The 18,060-nt window shown below is 47.5% G+C and overlaps 1 protein-coding gene across 3 annotated transcripts in view; it reads left to right on the top strand.

Moving 5' to 3' along the window:
• wb (wing blister) overlaps window positions 1-18,060 on the top strand; it is a 76,336-nt gene that overhangs the window by 54,109 nt on the left and 4,167 nt on the right. For all 3 annotated transcript variants that reach the window (XM_015181305.2, XM_001356167.4, XM_015181306.2), the window contains 5 exons: window positions 11,585-12,944; window positions 13,008-13,263; window positions 13,330-13,726; window positions 15,520-17,207; window positions 17,267-18,019. In XM_015181305.2, the coding sequence (XP_015036791.2) occupies window positions 11,585-12,944; window positions 13,008-13,263; window positions 13,330-13,726; window positions 15,520-17,207; window positions 17,267-18,019 (4,454 nt within the window). The remainder of the gene's footprint in view (window positions 1-11,584; window positions 12,945-13,007; window positions 13,264-13,329; window positions 13,727-15,519; window positions 17,208-17,266; window positions 18,020-18,060) is intronic.

The raw sequence follows: 18,060 nt of genomic DNA on the forward strand, positions 1-18,060 counted from the left end.
AACATTTTCCTTATCAACTCAAAGTGTCAATATTTCAAATGTGTACACAAATATTTTGATTGGAGGTTATTCGTGGCTAAGGCTGTAGCTGTGGCTGTGGCTGGGACTGGGACTGGGGCGGATTTAATGGTCAAGTATTAGGCAAGTTCGTGTCTCGAGCTGGTTGACAGGCCTCGAAATGGAAGAAGAAAATGGCTCAGAGACTTGCTCTGCTTCGAATAAAAATAAAAATAGACTGCGAGTGCGGCTGGCTGCTGAAAATGTGATTAAAAATCAATTGGGGAAAATGTATAAATTGCCTGCTCGCCATATTTTTGGCGGCTGCTGTTGCAATTTATTGATTTTCTCTTCCCACTGATTTCTTTTCAGTCCGCTTATGTAATCGAATCAGTCAACAAATTTGCAAGCAAATCAAATTACACACACATTAAAGTGCAGAAAAACTACGAGTACGAGTACGAGTACGAGTACGAGTATAGGAAGACATTACGCAGAGCCTCTTGGCCGGGCTACCGCACATTGATAGATTGTCCCTGGCGCTGTCGCTGTCGCTGTCGCTGGACCTGGAACTGGGTTCCCCCATTTGGCGCCTGGCAGCTCGGCCCGACGCTCAATTAGCATTTCGGGGAGCACAGCCTCTCAGCTTCAAACCTCAAACATGGCCCCAAACCAGCACGAACCCGGCATTATGTGTGGCGAAAAAAGGGGGGGAGACCCAGTTGTGGTCGCCTTTGGGCCATTTTTGGTTATTGGTGTGTAAAGTGGCGCCCAACAGGGGGCCGTTGATGACATTCTCTGCCATCTGTGAGAGTGGGTACGCTGCAGCGCCGGGATTGTTCCATTCGGCCTGGGAATGCCACAACAGGGCACCGCACCGGATCGGAGTCTCTGATTGCAGTCACAGTGGATGGAGGCCCGAATAAACTATGCAAATTGTACCAATTTGATGGTTCATCAATCTTTGGTTCGTTGATGAATGATCCATTCGAGCAACCAAAATTTAATTTGTGAATGCCTCGGCTTTGATTCAAGCTAATCAATCAAATGATTTAGTACTACTCAAAGTATTTGACATTATCTGACATTTTATTCACTTGGCAGAGGCAAAAGAGGTCAGAGGTCGTTATATCTTAGTAACTCAATCTAAATGTAGCTTTATTTATGTAGATTATAGACACATTACTCTAAAACTAAACCCTTCATCGAGTTGGTCAATTAGTGACTTCGAAACTGTTCATCGCGGTGGGAATTTATTCAGTCCTGAACCAAGGCAACGACAAGATATCTCCCAATTAAGAGACAAATACACATGTATCCGTACAACTCTCCTCCTCTCCCTCTCACAACGAAGATCATCGGCCCACACTCCCGCAGTGCATTTTCTTTAGGTCAGTGGTTTTTGTAGCCAGACACCCAGACACCCAGACTCCCCCCAGTGGTGGCCAGCCGCAAGAAAATCCCATAGAGCTGGCTGTCACTAGCATTAAGGCACGCTATGAACAACGAACAACCATAAACCGAGACCGAGACCGAATTCATCGACTATGGCTCTGGCTCTGGCTGGTTAAGCTGCGGCAAATATTGACATTTTCAGTGTCTCCGAGCTCCGAGCTCCGAGCTCCGTGCTCCGAGATCTCTGCGAGCGGGACGCCTGACAGAAATCGAAGCAGAGGGATAGAGACGGCAAGACGGGGGGACCTACGCCTACATGCATGGCGTATGGCGTTCCATATGGGTGTTCGAGTACGAGTGCCATGGACAGTCCAAGTCAAATCTCGGGGCACACAACATGTTTCGGGCAAAACGGCGATTTTTTAATTACAATGAAACGTGCCACCAAAACAAACAAACAATGCGCTCGCTAATTGCACATAAAAACGAAAATCACCCAAATCAAAAAGACACAAACCGAAAACGAAAACCAAAAAACAGGAAAAACAAAGCCTCTGGCGGGAGGCCGGGAAGAGGTTAAGCCAGAGCTAGAGAAATACTCTTACTGTAGCAAACTTGATGTAAGCGGAGCAAATGGACGGGCAAACAAAGCCACACAACAAACAAATGAATAAACAAACAAACAAACGAGCCGAGTGACAAATGCAACTGTCAGACTCGGCTCCAGTTTGACAGTAAGCTGCAGTGGCTCACAAACTGTAAGGGCTAGCAGCTCGACACTCGATTGTTGAAGAGTCATTTCTCTATATGTGTGTGGCATTTGGACGCGGGATTGTGGCGCTGGTTGGAGGACGGCGTTACAGTTTTTAACGTACTGAGAACATCGGGTCCCATGAGCATTTACAGATCTAAAGATTTCTGCCCTTATTTGTAGTTTGATATTCAGTCATTCTTCTCTACCAATCATATCTAAGAAAATATATTACTTCGCCCAGTGCCAGTCGTGCCAGTCTTACTTGAATTAAATACCTCCAATCGAAGATACCATTTATCTGCTAGGATCCATCTACTCGTATATCTTGAAGGAAAATATTAATTCCTCTAGAGTCTGGCGGGCTTTCTTAGTTTGGGTTTTGGTAGCCAGCTTCTGGGTGTTAGAAACCATTAAGCCAAAATATTGCGGCAATTTTCAGCAATCTTTTTCTTCTCGCCTGCTCGCCTGATAATATTTATTATTCAATTTTCATTAAATCTGATTATGCGGAACCCGTTTCGGGCCTCCCTGGCATGAGAGGCTTGGAGTACATGGGAGTGCGGAGAGCCAAAAAATGCAGGCAAATTATTTTTCTGACGCTTAAATTAAGCATTCATTTTGCAACGGCAGAGACTATCATAAATATCTTTGCAGCCGTATTCGAAGGTGTTGCTGTTGCTGCCTATTGCAACAACAGAAAACTAAATATGAAAAATTCAACACTTTGATGAGTGATTTATTGCGTAAAATGTGAAATAAATGTCGAGTTTGTGGACAAAAGAAATGGAAAACACAATAAATCCATTTCCAATTAAAAGCCAATACAAAATGTGAGGCCAAAGACCGGAAACACGAAACCCTAGCCGCAATCATTTGTGGTCTGGAATGGGGATTGAGGTTAATCAGAGAGAAAATTGAAAATAGATAATATGACACATGGAAATTTCACTTTTCAGTCTGTCCGGGGAATGGGGGATACGAGTGTCTGCAATGCTCGTAAATGGTTCCCGTTCGCCAGAGGTATTTTAGTTTAGTTTCAGGGGTTCAACTGGTTCAGGAATGTGCCCGTAAAGTATTCCTTCCGACTGGGACTGGGACTGCGACGGCGACTGCGCCTCCGACTAGGAGTCACGTTTTCATATTTATTTGGTAATTTTGCTTTGAGAAAACAGAGCCCCCACAACGTGTGCCAGGTTGTCTGAGGTCAGAGACGACGGACCAGTAACGGGGACCCGGTGCGGCCCGGCCTGCCCCCGAGGCCATAAGCGAAGCGAGCAACAAACAGAGAAATCCAATAATAACAACACCCTTGCCCTGGCGCCTCCTCGGTCACTTTGATCTATGCACTTCAAATGATTTTTCTGGCGTTGCCGTGTCTGCCTCTGTCGCTGCATGTGTATCTGGATATGTGCCTGTATCTTTGTGCGCGTCGGTGATGTTGTTGTTTGTGCCGATGCGTAAACAACGAAGCGGCAGTTTAAATGAAACGGCAACTTTTTCCCGTCGCGACGTTGAAGCAGCAAAGAAGTTGGCATATTCCCGTAACATGTGCCAAACTCTGCGGGTTGGGACGAGTGGGTCCGACTGACTAGTGGTCGTCGGAGGGCAGATTGTTGAAGGGCAGTCTGGAGTCTGAATGGGTGGCTGGAGGGGCGTTGGGGGCGACTGGCGGTTAGCAAAATTGTTGAGGCATGGAACCTATCGAATTGGAGCGAAAGGTGCCTTGAAGGTTTTTCGGTTCATGTGGCTTTTTTCAAATAGTAGAGATTCTCAAAAGCTTACGGGGCATACCGACTTCTTTTAGATTCATGAAATAATTTAATTCATACCAGACCAGTTTGGTCCATTCAGGCCATTCAGAGGTCATTCAGGGCCAATAGGAACCACAAATTTGTAGTGAAACAATTTCAAGCTCCAATTAGAACTGACTGGTTGCGACTTGTGACTGACTCGACTCCGACTTGGTTCCATCCGTCTCTGGTCCCCAGTCACCTTTATGTACCCCACAAAATATCCGGTCATTAATGCCTGGAAACAAATTTTCCCGCTTAATTAAGCAATTCCAATTAAAATCAAAGATATTTCACTTGGATTACGCCCACCGAGGGGCAACACCCACCGAAAAGAGAACCCAGCACTCATGTGTGTACTCGTGTTTCGAATAGACTTGGACCCGTGTACTCGTACTTTCGCCTATCAAAAGCTAAACGCAGTCAAAAGTCTAGCGCACTCAAATTGCATTTCCTGTCACTTGGTCGAGATCGCTTGACTGTTCCTCCGCCTCCGTCCCGCCTCGCCGTCGCCGTCGCCCTCGCCTTCGCCTTCACCTCCTTCTGCTCCTGCTCCTGCCCAGCCATTGGCAATGGGTGTGTTCACGTCTGTGGGTCTCCAGATTGGATCGGACGGAGACACGGCTCTGGGTTGCCATTGCCGATGCCGTTGCCGGGCTGTCTGGGGCGGCCGGCTCGCACACACACCCGAGACATGCAAAGTTACCTGTATGTCAGCCCCAGCCTCTGCGATGGCGAACACTCGATGTGGGAGTGTCCCATGGGTGTATTTAATATGTGTTTCTCTCCATACTACATCCAATAGCAACAGCAACATCAGCATCAGCATCAACACCAACACCGAAACCGACCATAAACTGAGGCCAGTTACTGTTACATGACATATGATGTCAAAATATGAACAGTAAGCCAAATGATACAAAATGGGTTTCTATGAGCCGATTAAACACCCTTGAAATGGATCATTTGTATACTCATTGAAGAAGGACAAGCAAAAACCTGCTTTAAGGAAACTTATGACGCACCAGATACCAATTTCAGCATGTGTCGATCAATCAGTTAGAGTATTATTTGCCCATATCTAATGGCCTATTTTTATATATCCTAATCATAGAACCCACTGTACGGGCAATGTTTATCTCTTTGAAAACCGACAATACATTTCCAAAATGTCCGAATAGTATATTGAAAAGAATTTTTGAACAAATCTTGCGCAGATAATCTTTAAATAGAACTACACATAAAAGTTTTTTCATAGGAAATAAATCGATTCCAAGATCGAACAGCTAAGAGTTTATATGTAGAATAGACAGCCACTGAAAAGATTATTTGCATATATGAATCGAGTGTCTAAAACAGTGATCCCTGAACTTTAAATCGCCACTTTTAATTTCTGACTCCAACGTTCATATTTTGCTTCCCGACAATCATTAAAACTCTCAGTTTTTTCACTTAAACAGCTCTCGCCTCAGCTTGCAGTCAAATAAATTGAAAAGAGCTGGCAATTTTTAATTACACAGCTCTAACAAAGAGGTTTCCTCCTCCTTCAGAAGCCGGTAAGCCGAAGAAGTGCATGCAACCACACCGTAGTGTTTTTGCCTAATTGCAGTTGAGTTTTAATTACAGCGGGGCCGCACTTACGGTCATTTTTAATTAACTTTTAAGGCCCGCACTCGAACCACCCTCGCCTGGGCGGCGGACCACTGCAACCACTGCAAGGCAATCCCTATCTTTATTAGCGACATGTATTTCCAATTTCAAAAGCAGCGGCTATCAAACATTTAAGCCGCACTGAACTCCCTCCCCAGACTCCCCACCCCCACGACAGTCGGTGGGAATAGTTTTCAGTCGCCCAATTTGAAATTGCTGTCGGCAAAAAAAGCAATCTGGAAAACGAAACAATTTTCGATAGCGTGCAAAATTCATTGAGTGCACGGACGGGTATCTGGTTTTATTTCTACCAGTGTGGTGTGGGGGTCGAATAGTTTTGTTAATTGAAATAAAATTCAATTTGACGTTTTTATGGCATGTGGAGATAGTTTGGCTAAATACGTGAGAAGCTGCAGCCGCAGACGCAGCCGCAGATCTGGAGTGTGAAAGTTGTTAGAAAGATGCAGCCAGTGGAAGGAAGCCGGTCCACAGCTCCGGCTTCCCTGCTTCATTTACGATGTGCGAGGGCAAAACGGGCCCCGGGAAATCGGAAAATCGGGAAATCGGGAAGCCATAATCATTGATGTTTAATGGTTTTTTTTTAGCCATCTTCACGGCTTAATCCTTATGGGCCCATAATTCTGCTGGCCAAATCCCCAATGATATAGTTTATGCGGCCATATCCAGCGACAGGCAAGCCATCGAGCATATGAATGGTGTTTTTTCTTTCAGTTTTCCTCGCACAATTTCATGGCATTTTATTTTTAGACCCGCCGTCTGGCAGTTAAAATCACTTGGATATGCAGTTTCTCGGGGCTTTGACCATGGGGAGGTCTTAAGACAAGTGGCAAGTGTGGCCGTAAAATGCCTCCTGTACATACTTAATCCGCATATGCAAATTCGATTCTGCCGATGCGGGCACAATTTTCCATCCCATAAACTTTGGTATTACCCCGATGAGGTTTTCCTCCACGCGACTGGGGATTTGGTTTGGCAATCGAACAGCAGTTGAGGCGCGGTGACCTTTTCCAATTCCTGTCAAACTGTATGGCCCGCATGATGGATTGGAGCCGGCGTTAATGAATGGCACATTAATTTGCATTTAAATGTGCCAAAAATACTTCGCGCTCTTTTCTGCCTGTCATTGACTAATGAGCGGGCCACGAAAATATTGTACGCAAATTGCAAGCCGAAAAATGGAAACATTTTCGCAGAGCAGAGGCAGGAAACATAAATTACAAGACCCCCGACCAAACAGATTGGATTGGCTGCTAGGCTGCTAAGGAATATGAAAAATATGAAAAACATTTTGTAAATGTCACATTCGCATGGCTAGGAAAACGATCTCCGTGCCAAATTTCAGGCGCACCCCATTTCGAACACTAAGGTATTTTTTTTTTGCTTTTTAATTTTTCATTTTGTGTGAAGTGTTGGCGGCATTTTGTCGCACCCTGACAGAGGGTACTGGCATTTTTTGTCGAAAATATTTCAACAATTATGAATTTAAAATACATATGTATCAACATATCAAATAATGATCACTGATTTTTTGTTTTCTCTATAGCCTCTCAAGTCTCTAAAGGATAGTAAAAAGTACAGTGAAGGATATTTACCCTCATTGTCTTAAGTGTATGCAGCTTCGGTGTTATATTTTCTTTTTTGCTATTTTTCCCATATTTCGTGGAGTTCCCTGTTGACAGTTTTGTGCGTGCAAATGTATGCACATTAGTTTTTGAGTCTGAGACACGAATCGGCTTTCGGCACATCATTTGAAGAGTCTTCTGTTCATAATGCCAGCAAATTATTTGCGCAAACAGCTTGCAAGTGTGTGGCTTGAGTGGTTTTATTTCTGGCTCTCTAATGTTTTTCATTTTGTCGGTAGCTTCTGATGATTTTTTATGGCCTTAAATGTAGCCTACGTGAGTCGTTTAGATGGGAATCTACAATATAGCAGTAGGAGGTAGCTTGGTTAAAACTTGTACGTTTTCCACAGGCCTGTATCCGAAAACTATTCGCTGTACTTCGTCGTACTCTGAGGTGGGACGATGTTATTGATTTTGATCAGCCAAACAATCCTTTAATCAATTTTGTCGAGTTCTATCCAGCAGTGTGTATCCGATTGGGCTCTGTGTGTTGGTGATACATTCAGTCAGTGCGACAAACATATATATTTCTTTATGAAGATTGTAGTCCAGATTCCATTTCGATTCTCTAGACTCCCCCCAAGCTCTGGCTGGCAGCTATAATCTGCCACACGATTTCCTCATCAGGCCTCAGTCAGCTCAATCCGCACTGAAATGTATAAATTGCATACAAGATCGGACTTAATGTGGCCACTTTCAGAGACGCCGCCACTTATCGGGGCGCCGTTGATCCAACACCAACAACAACACCGACACCGACACCGAAACACTGGGAAACCATTTATTATGGCAAACAAAATGCTATAATTAATTTTTCTATTATTTTCTCAAATACTCCCAGCCATTAGGAGGAGTAAGTGGAGGAGCCAGAACGGAGCCGGCGAGGAGTCAGACACAATTTCCTGGCCAGCGTAATAGTCCATTAATTTACGAGGGGCACGAAAACAATTGAGATGCAGTGCTACGGACGACGACTACGACTACGAGTGATATGACGTGCCGGGGCAGGTTCGATCAAAGAACGCATAAATAACGTCCCGACAGGCAAGCGGAGGAGCAGCCGCAGCGAACTGGAACTGGTTCAAGATTTAGCTGTTTCTTCCGCTGGTGGCCGGCCGCGCCGAAATTTATGCAAACGGGTTAATTAACCAAGGCAGAAAAAGGAGGAGGAAAAACGAAATTCGGAACGCTGGCTACGGGAGTACGTGAGGCTGTTTGGAGACAGACTCCAGCCGGGTGGTCCTCTCCCACTCCCACTCTCGCTCCCTCTCGCTGCCTCTCCCACTCTCTCCTGCTCTCGCTCAATGGCTTTAAATGTGGGTCAACAGTGGGCGGCTAACGAGCCAACAGCCAACCGCCAATAACCGCTCTTACCAAATGCTGAACCAACGGCATTTGAGCTCGTATTCATCATTTCAGACATTTCGGATGCCAACTTATGTACATGTATGTACATGTATGTATGTTTGTATGTATGCACAATATGTTTGCATAAATTCGTGCAGTGCCGTGCCGGTCAGTAAGTCAATCACTCAACTCAGCCCCACTCATTTATTCATTTACTCACTTACTCATTCACTCATTCACCCATTGATTCATTCATTTAGGCCGTCTGTCAGCCAGCGTGTTGCCACAAGATTGTTATCGCAGTTGCCTACAGACTCTTAATTGCCGCTTGATTACTCGTGGAAATATCGAAAAGCAATCGCTACTATAATGTATACATATATTTATATGCTCTATGTGAGACTGACAGCTTCAGTTGTTACACTATCTATAAGTCTACGATCTACAATATGACTGGAATTTATAATGATTTAATATAATTCGATGAATGCAATTTTGCTACTTTTCTGTTGTCTGTAAATACGCCCTCAGGCAGGGTATCTGACATTTCCCATAGTTAAATTCATCTTTTTGTTTTCCATACAAGTGTTTCTTCTGTTGAGTCGAGATTTACGATAATTGATTATCATGCGTTGGTGCTTTTTCGTGGCAAACTGCAGTGCGCATACGCAGCGTTGGCCGAGTACGCAGTGAGCGAATACATAAATCATTTAATCAATATTTTGTCATGTCGATGGTAACAAAAGTTGTGTTGCCCACAAAACACGTGCTCCAAATTAAAGTGAGCTGAGAATGCAAGCATATTTCTACCATTCGTTGCTGTTTTTTGTTCCTATTCTCTAGTGCCGGCCGAAACGCAGGCGACTGTGCAATTAAACTGTCAATTCATAGGTTTTTCTTTTCAGAACTATTAGTATTTCGTTGTTAATTTATTGCATTGCATTTGATTTGTGGTCGTTTGAAAATGTCAGTCAGGTTGACTCTTGGTAGTCGCATTGTGTATACGCCATGTTGAGCAGTGGAAATGACATGGTCCAAGGCCAATATCAAAAAAAGAGAGCAGACAGGTTAAATTTGAGGGATTTCGATTGATTATTCCACCAGAGCCTCTCCACCATTGCACTTTCGACTGAGCTTCATTGCCATCCTTTCCATCCAGAAACTTTACATCTAAGTGCACATTCAGCCTACGAGGCACAAGGCAATCCAGCCACTACAACTTCCGCCCATGCAAATGCAGGGAAACCTTCAGGCTTTACGCACATTCAAATCGAGAACCGTTGAACGAACGGAAGTACTCTTAGGACTGCCCACACATGGGATTTCTGACCGCGGACTACGACCACGAACCAGACGGAGAAAAATAGCCGAAGAGCCAAAATAAAGATCGGAAAACGGAAAACAAACAAAACGGGCTCATTAATAAAAAATCAAACAAAACGGAGTTGTCAATAAACCAAAAATCGAGAGACTAGCAGACAAATGCAAAAGAGTCAGACCCACGCTACAGACTGTTGACCGTGGGTGTACGAGTGACTCCCAAACTGTTGCATGACAGACGCTTTTCCAAGCAGAGCACCAGCCACGACTAGTTATATATATTTATATGTACTTGTGGATGTGCAGAAGGCGAAGAGTCGTGATTCTCATTGTACGCTTTAATGACATCATTTGCTCAGACGAAGCATCTGAGTGGCGTCGGTGATTGAACTTTTTATTGGTGGCGCGTTGTCTGAAGAAGTTGTAGCCTTTCTCTCTCGACTCTTTCATTCATGAAAATGCAAATCCCCGAACGCCGGCGAGCACTTGACAGCTGGGCTGCGACTGCAGCCGGAGCAAGTCTTGTCAGGTCCCTGCAACATGCCAAGTGCCTCGAGGCGCAGCTTCCTTCCCCCCATCATCATCATACTCCCCATCCCTCCAGCGCCATCGACCGCGACATCAGCGACGGAGTGGAACCACTATCACCTCTCCCATCGTGTCGCGTGCTATGCTTGTTCATAATTTCATATGTACATCCATTTGGCATACTCTATGGATGCTCGAGAGTTCTTTGCCTTGAATGAAGTCACACTGATGACTGAAATAAAAACTTCTTTGAGAACCTTTGAAACGGCTTAGTCGTTAATTAAATATTAAATTTAATAAGTCCATTTTTACTTCTCCATTTTATGACATAACTTAACAACAAATAGTTATTGTATTTAAATTTTGATCCTTAAGAATTCAAAAAAATGTATACCTATCGTAAAAAAACACTTCACACTTCCATGTACGATATTGGATAGGAAGATATCCCATTAGAGCATTCAAACTTCATTATTTTAAAAACCAACACGGGTCTCCGAAATTTGTATGCATTTTTCGCCTATTTTTCAGTTTTTTTTTTAGATCGTGCAATCAATTTTGAACATTTTCTATAAAGTTTTTTTTGTTTTGCGTTGGTTTTACCGGATTTATGAATGAATTTATTTTCGTATGTGCCTCCTCCTTGTCCACATGAGAGAGTGGAGACTTGTCTGGCTTGTTCCGTTGTCGTTGTCTCCCACAGTTTTTTTGTGTCCATCGTCCATAGTCCACCGTCCGCTTGGGCCGTCGTCGCATTTGTCGTTTGTCGCCCGAATAGGAAACTCTATGCATACGTACATGTGGGCGGGCTTCGAGGTGCTGCCTACGCGCAACCCACAAACCAACTGGCTGGATGACTGCCTGGTGGATACGGGCTGCGAGCTGCGGGCTGCGGGATGGTGGGTCGTCTGGTTGGTCTGGGGCAGCAGTTGGTTGCTGTTTAGGTGCAGTTAGTTGGCTGCCACTGACAATGGTGCAATGGTGCTTGTGGCCCAGTAACCCAAGCAGTGGAAAGCTGGAGAAATTGGATTTATTGGAGCTGACTCGTACTTTGAGTAACAGCACCAATGTGGAGTAGAGCCTTGCGTCCTAGATGTATTCTATATTTTGGATCCCCCAAAGACTCGTACTGATCTTCTTTTCCCTCTCTTTTCTTTCAGAATGCCACTGCAGCAGCGTGGGCTCCTTGTCAACGGCCTGTGATAAGCGATCGGGACAGTGCGCCTGTCTGGCCAACGTGACGGGCAGACGCTGCGACAAGTGCCGGGCGGGCCACTGGAACCTCACGCAAGGCGTGGGCTGTCACGACTGCCTCTGCGACCCTCACGGATCTCGAGGTGACGAGTGCAATCCGTGGACGGGTCAGTGCGACTGCAAGATCGGAGTGGGTGGCCAGCACTGTAATGAATGCACCGAGGGCTTCTTCGGATTCAGCACCGAGGGCTGCCAGCGCTGCTCGGCTTGCACGGCGGAGGGTCAGGTATGCGACTCTCACAACGGACGCTGCATTTGCCCCAAGTTCACCCGCGGATTGGGTTGTGGGCAGTGCGTGCCCGGCACCTGGGGCTGGCAGGCGCGTCTGGGCTGTCGGGAGTGCGAGTGCGATCACATTGGCTCCATTGGCCAGCAGTGCGCTCCGGGAGACGGACAGTGCCAGTGCCGAGAGGGCTATGCGGGCAGGAGCTGCGAATCCTGTGCCGCTGGCTACTTTGGCTATCCGGAGTGCAGGCGCTGCGGCTGCAATGCGGACGGCTCTTTCACCCGCTCGGATGGCTTGATTGCCTGCGACTCGAATGGCCAGTGTCCGTGCAAGAGTCTCGTGGTGGGTCTCAAGTGCGACACCTGCATGCAGAGCACTTTCGGGTTGACCGCCCTCAATCCGGAGGGGTGCACCCGGTGCTTCTGCTTCGGTCGTTCCGGTGAGTGCCAGCAGAGCGACCTATCCTGGGGCCACATACGCATGCCCGAGTCCCGGAACCTCAGTGTCCAGCAGATACGTCCCCAGCACGTGCCGAGCGGAGAGTACGAGTACATTGTGGTGGTCCAGATGGAGGGTACCGTTTTCCATCGCGAAGATGCGGAGATACAGCGCATGAACGACCTTAGCCTGGTGCCGCGATCGACGGGCAATGTCTCCATTGGTGCCTATGGACAGTTCTATCATCCGCTGTACTTCCAGCTGCCGCCTCAGTTCTATGGGGATCGCACTAGCAGCTACGGTGGCTATCTGTACTTCTCCCTCATCACCGAGGGAGCCCACACTCCGCTGGAGAGACAGATCCTAGCTCAGTACCCGCTGGTGCAGCTGCACGCCCATTCCAAGCTCCTGTTGGACTTCTACGAGTATGAGGAGTTCGAGTACTCCCTGAATGTGACGCATCGCGTGCCGCTCCACGAATCCCTTTGGAAGTATCACCACAATAATCAGGCCGTGGATCGGGGAACTCTCATGGCTGCACTTCAAAACATTCGCCACATTTTCATCCGAGCGTTTGCCTTTGCAGATTTTCAGGAAGTTGTGTAAGTCCTGGGATCCAGCATCTCATGGGATACATATTTAATTCTTCTTCTTTTTTTTCTTAGCCTTCAGAATGTCCACATGGATTCGGCCATCTTTGTGGAGGGCTCTACCAACTTGATTGCCAAGGGTGTGGAACGCTGTAAGTGTCCCAAGCGCTTTGATGGTCTCTCCTGCCAGGACCCTGGACGATCATTCTATCGCTGGCGCAACACCAGCGATGTGGATAGTGTCTTCATTGAGGACCTGATTGGACGGGCAGCGCCCTGCCATTGCAATGGACGCAGCAGCGATTGTGACAAGGAGTCGGGTGTCTGTCAGGTAAAAGATGGATAATTAAAATTATTCTTGTTCCAATATCTTATTTGCAACCCCATCGACATTCAGAACTGTCGCGCGAACAGTGGAGGAGATCATTGCCAGCAATGCGCAGAGGGCTTCTACGGCGACCCGAACTCCCCGCACGGCTGCCAGGCCTGTCCGTGCCCCGAAACCAATCGCAACTTTGCTCGCGGCTGCAATGTCTGGGATGGCGAAGTGAGTTGTGTGTGCAAGCCCGGTTACACGGGGAGGCTGTGCGAGCGCTGCCATCCCGGCTACTTCGGCAATCCCACGCTGTATCCCAACAGCAGCTGCCAGGCCTGCAACTGCAATCCGGACGGAATCCGAGCCGAGGGCTGCGACTCGGAGACTGGTCAGTGCTATTGTCGGGAGGGTGTCACAGGCCTCAAGTGCAGCAAGTGTCTGGCGGAACGACATCATGTGGTGGACAATGGATGCAGAGGTGAGTCGTCTCCTCAAACTAGATGAGTGCTCCAGCAGAGGGATCTCCGGATAATTGAATCATGATCCAAAATGAAATCATTTTGAAAGCTTCTTTACCTTAGTTGTGATACGTTGTGATTCAAATTCAACAAAGATGCAATAATATGCTTGTGACATTAATATGAAACGCCTTTTGTCCTCAAATGCAATATATACGAGTAAACTAGTAGTATATACATGTGACAAAACACTAAATGGTGCTAAAACCCGCCTCCAATCAATTCTTCCGGCCTTCAGTCGAAGAACAGAAGCACTATTTGTGACTACTTGTGTTACAGCAACAAAATTGAACCTAAAATGTAACAGTCGACCATCTCTGTAATCGTATTTCTCTCGCTCTCACAGCATGCTCTTCTGAAATGATTGCAGTTACAAAGTTAGCCAAAAGTAATGTCATACGGCCATAAGTTAGTTAGCAAGTTTAATGTCATACGCTCATAAATCGTTCCTTTACTTCGTTTGCTTTTTATACCCGATACTCAAAATGAGTATTGGGGTATATTAGATTTGTGGTAAAAGTGGATGTGTGTAACGTCCAGAAGGAATCGTTTCCGACCCCATAAAGTATATATATTCTTGATCAGCATCAATAGCCGAGTCGATTGAGCCATGTCTGTCTGTCCGTCTGTCCGTCTGTCCGTCCGTCCGTCTGTCCGTCCCCTTCAGCGCCTAATGCTCAAAGACTATAAGAGCTAGAGCAACGATGTTTTGGATCCAGACTTCTGTGATATGTCACTGCTCCAAAAATATTTCAAAACTTTGCCCCGCCCACTTCCGCCCCCACAAAGGGCGAAAATCTGTGGCATCCACAATTTTGACGATACGAGAAAACTAAAAACGCAGAATCGTAGAAGATTACTATATCTTCTAGAGTGCAAAATCTGAACCAGATCGTATAATTATTATAGCCAGAATCACGAAAACAATTTCACTCTTTCTCGCTCTGTCTCACTCTAACACACAGGTTTCATGGTCGGTTTTGCCAATTGCAAAATATGAGTTCAAGGATCTCAGAACCTATAAAAGCCAGAGCAACCAAATTTGGTATCCACACTCCTGTGATATCGGACCTTGACCGTTTCCTGTCCAAATTTCGCCACACCCCCTTCCGCCCCCGCAAAGGACGAAAATCTGAGGCAACCACAAATCTCAGAGACTATTAAGGCTAGAGTAACCAAATTTGGTACACACACTCCTTTAAGATGTCACTATAAAACGTATATCTCAGAATTTCGCCCCACCCCCATCCGCCCCCACAAAGGACGAAAATCTGTTGCATCCACAATATTGCAGATTTGAGAAAACTTAAAACGCAGAATCATAGATAATGACCATATCTATCAGGTTGCTGAATCTGGATCAGATCAGATCATTTTCATAGCCAACAGGAACAAATCAATTTGCACTGGCTACACAGCGCCCGACATCACGCTCAGACTGATTTTCTGTCTCTCTCGCACGCACTCTTTGTCGTGTCGTTAAATATTAGCGGCGTCTGCCGGAGGAGAGCCATACTGACTTAGTATCGGGTATAACCGTAGAGTTGCGGTGTCCGCAGCAACTCACAACGTTCCCCCTCGTTTTGTTCCTAAACAGCTGTTTTTTTATCATTGGACTTTTTGCGTAATATTGTTTGCTATGTTTTCATTAGTTACTGTCTTACGTAAATAGTTCTAGCTTCTAAGCTCTAAGCTCTAAGTTCTAAGCTAGCCTTCCTTCGTTAATATCTATTAATTGAGCATTTTTCTACAGTTTGCGACAATTGTACTCTATTACTCCTGGACTATGTGGAGTTGGTGGGCCATAAGCTGCGTCGCGGGCTCCACAACATGGACCTGACCGGAATACCTGCGCCGTACCTCAAGTTGTCCGATTACGAACGAGCCTACGACACCTGGCGAGGGCGGCAGCAGGACTTCAGCCAGGCCAGGAAACTGCTGCAGGACTATGATACCGCTGGCGTCGTCAAGCTGGATGCCCATGCTGAAAATATGAAATTCCAGTCGCGCAAGGCGCTGTCCACGATCGGAAAGAGGGAGTTCGCTCTCAAGGCCATGCAGGATGACGCTTCGGTGCAGCAACAGGATGTGGGCCTGGTACGGGCAGAGATACTTCAGACACTGCTCGATTTGAGGAGCTACGGGAAGAGTGCCCAGCACCTCAGTCTGCCGACAGCCCTAAAGCAGGCCCGATTCTATCTGCAGGCTATCCAGGAGCACCATCAGGGAATTCAGGGCATCCGCAGCACGAACGATTGTGCCTGGCGTCATTTCTACGTCTCGGGCAACGCCTCGGATGCCGCTTTCGACGAGCGGGGTCGGCTGGAGATGCTCTGGCGAGATCTGAACCAGACCAACCATCGTGTGGTGGACTTGCGACTACAGCTAGATCGCACCCTGGAGGTGGAGAGCGAGGCGGAGGACATAGTGGAGCATGTGCGCAACCTGAATGGCCATACGGCCGAGGCGAATCACGAGCTGAATGACCTGGGCCAGCTGATTGGAAAGTATCTCAACCAGAGCTATCTCGACCAGGGAGAAGAGCTGGCGAGACTCACTCTCGAGCGGCAGTCTCTGCTGAGCGAACATCTGAACCAGCTGGACGGCGCGACTGTTCTCCTGAATGCCACCCTCGGCGTCAAGTCCGAGCAGCAGCGGGAGGTGCGCAAGCACTGGCTGCCAAAGGCGGAGAAACATGCAGATCGTTTGCTGGAGAGGTCGAATGAGTATGCTCGGCAGTTCCAGCCCACGAGGAATGGTGCACGCATTGCCATGCTGGCCAGCTCGGCGCATAGCAACATAACCAAGGCGATCAATGATGCTCGTCAAGGCTCTATCCTTGCCAAGGAACGGGTATACGATGCCCAGAGAACGCTGTATCCCAGCGATGGCAGCTCCATGATCGAGCGAGCCAAGCACTCGTTGCACCGCTCCAGGCAGCTGCAGCAGGAGGCACTTAAGCAGATGCACAAGTCCAACGTGCTCAAAGAGAAGCTGCATCAGCAGCAGGAGCAGGTGGAGGGCATCAAGGCCACCATCTTCGAGTCAGGGCTGCGCACCAACAACATTTCTAGCCAGTTGCAGACCCTCACCGACAGTTCGGCCCGTCGTCATGCCAAGGAGAGCCTGGATCTGGCCAGGAGAACCGGCGAGCAGATGCGGGCCGAACTTCGAAAGGCTAAGGAGACGGAGGAATCGCTTCAGAATATGCGCAAATCCTTCACCAAGCTCGAGCCCGACTGGGACATCAAGCTCGGCATGGCTCAGGAGAACATATCGCTGACCAAGACCAATCTCCGACTGGCCAACGTGTCGCTCAGCTATCTAGAGCAGCAGGCGGCAAAGGAGCAGCAAGTGTTCGAGTCCTGGAACAATAGCATGGCCAAGCAGTTGCAGCAGCTCAGGGACCAGATAGCCAAGGCGAGACATGCAGCCCAAGCGGTGAGTGGGGGAATCGGACGGGTATTCAGAGTATTATACATTGTTCCTTCCATTTACAGATCGATGTCTCCCTGGAGTCACTGGGTCCTAAGTGCATCCGATCTTATCTGCCCTCATCGTATGGCCTGAGTACCTCGAACAATTTGCGCCTTAGCTTCGCGTTGGCGAACCACATCGAGAGCTCCCCCCTGATCCAAGTGGAGGGTAGTGAGGGACGCCACATCACCCTGGAGTTGTACAAGCGACGGGTGCGCCTTGTTTGGAATCTGGGGGGGACCACGGCGACTGTCACCCATCCCATGGTGGTGCAGACGCGGGATCCCAAGTACGACGATGCCTGGTACCATGTGGAGGCCAATCGGACGCTCAATCTGGGCAGCTTGTTGGTGCGACGGATGAATAACTATGGGGTGCTAACACCCAGCAGTCCGGTCACCATCACTGGCTCTACAGACACGGAGCACACGCGCTTCTATCAGTCGCGAAACGATCGCATATCCCTTGGTGCCCTCGCCTCGAAGGATCTGCAGCTGACGCCTGGCCTCAATGTGGTCGTGCACCATGTAGAGGTGGACAACAAGCCGCTGGGACTGTGGAACTTTGTGGACAGCGAGGGGCGGTGCGGTGGTTCCATGATCGGTGCCCGCGAATCCTCCGCCTCATCGACGGCACGTCACTTTAACGGTCTGGGCTATGCGCAGCTAATGAAGACCCGTCCCCGGCCATATCGCAAGAATCTGTTCTCTGTGCAGATGACCTTCCGTACTCTGGACGAGAATGCGTTGCTCTTCCTGGCGGTTGATGACAAGAATGTAAGTCACCAAATGACACCACTAGTTGCTAACTCACTTGA

This window comes from Drosophila pseudoobscura, chromosome 4 (assembly GCF_009870125.1).
Source record: "Drosophila pseudoobscura strain MV-25-SWS-2005 chromosome 4, UCI_Dpse_MV25, whole genome shotgun sequence".
NCBI classification, from domain to species: Eukaryota; Metazoa; Arthropoda; class Insecta; order Diptera; family Drosophilidae; genus Drosophila; species Drosophila pseudoobscura.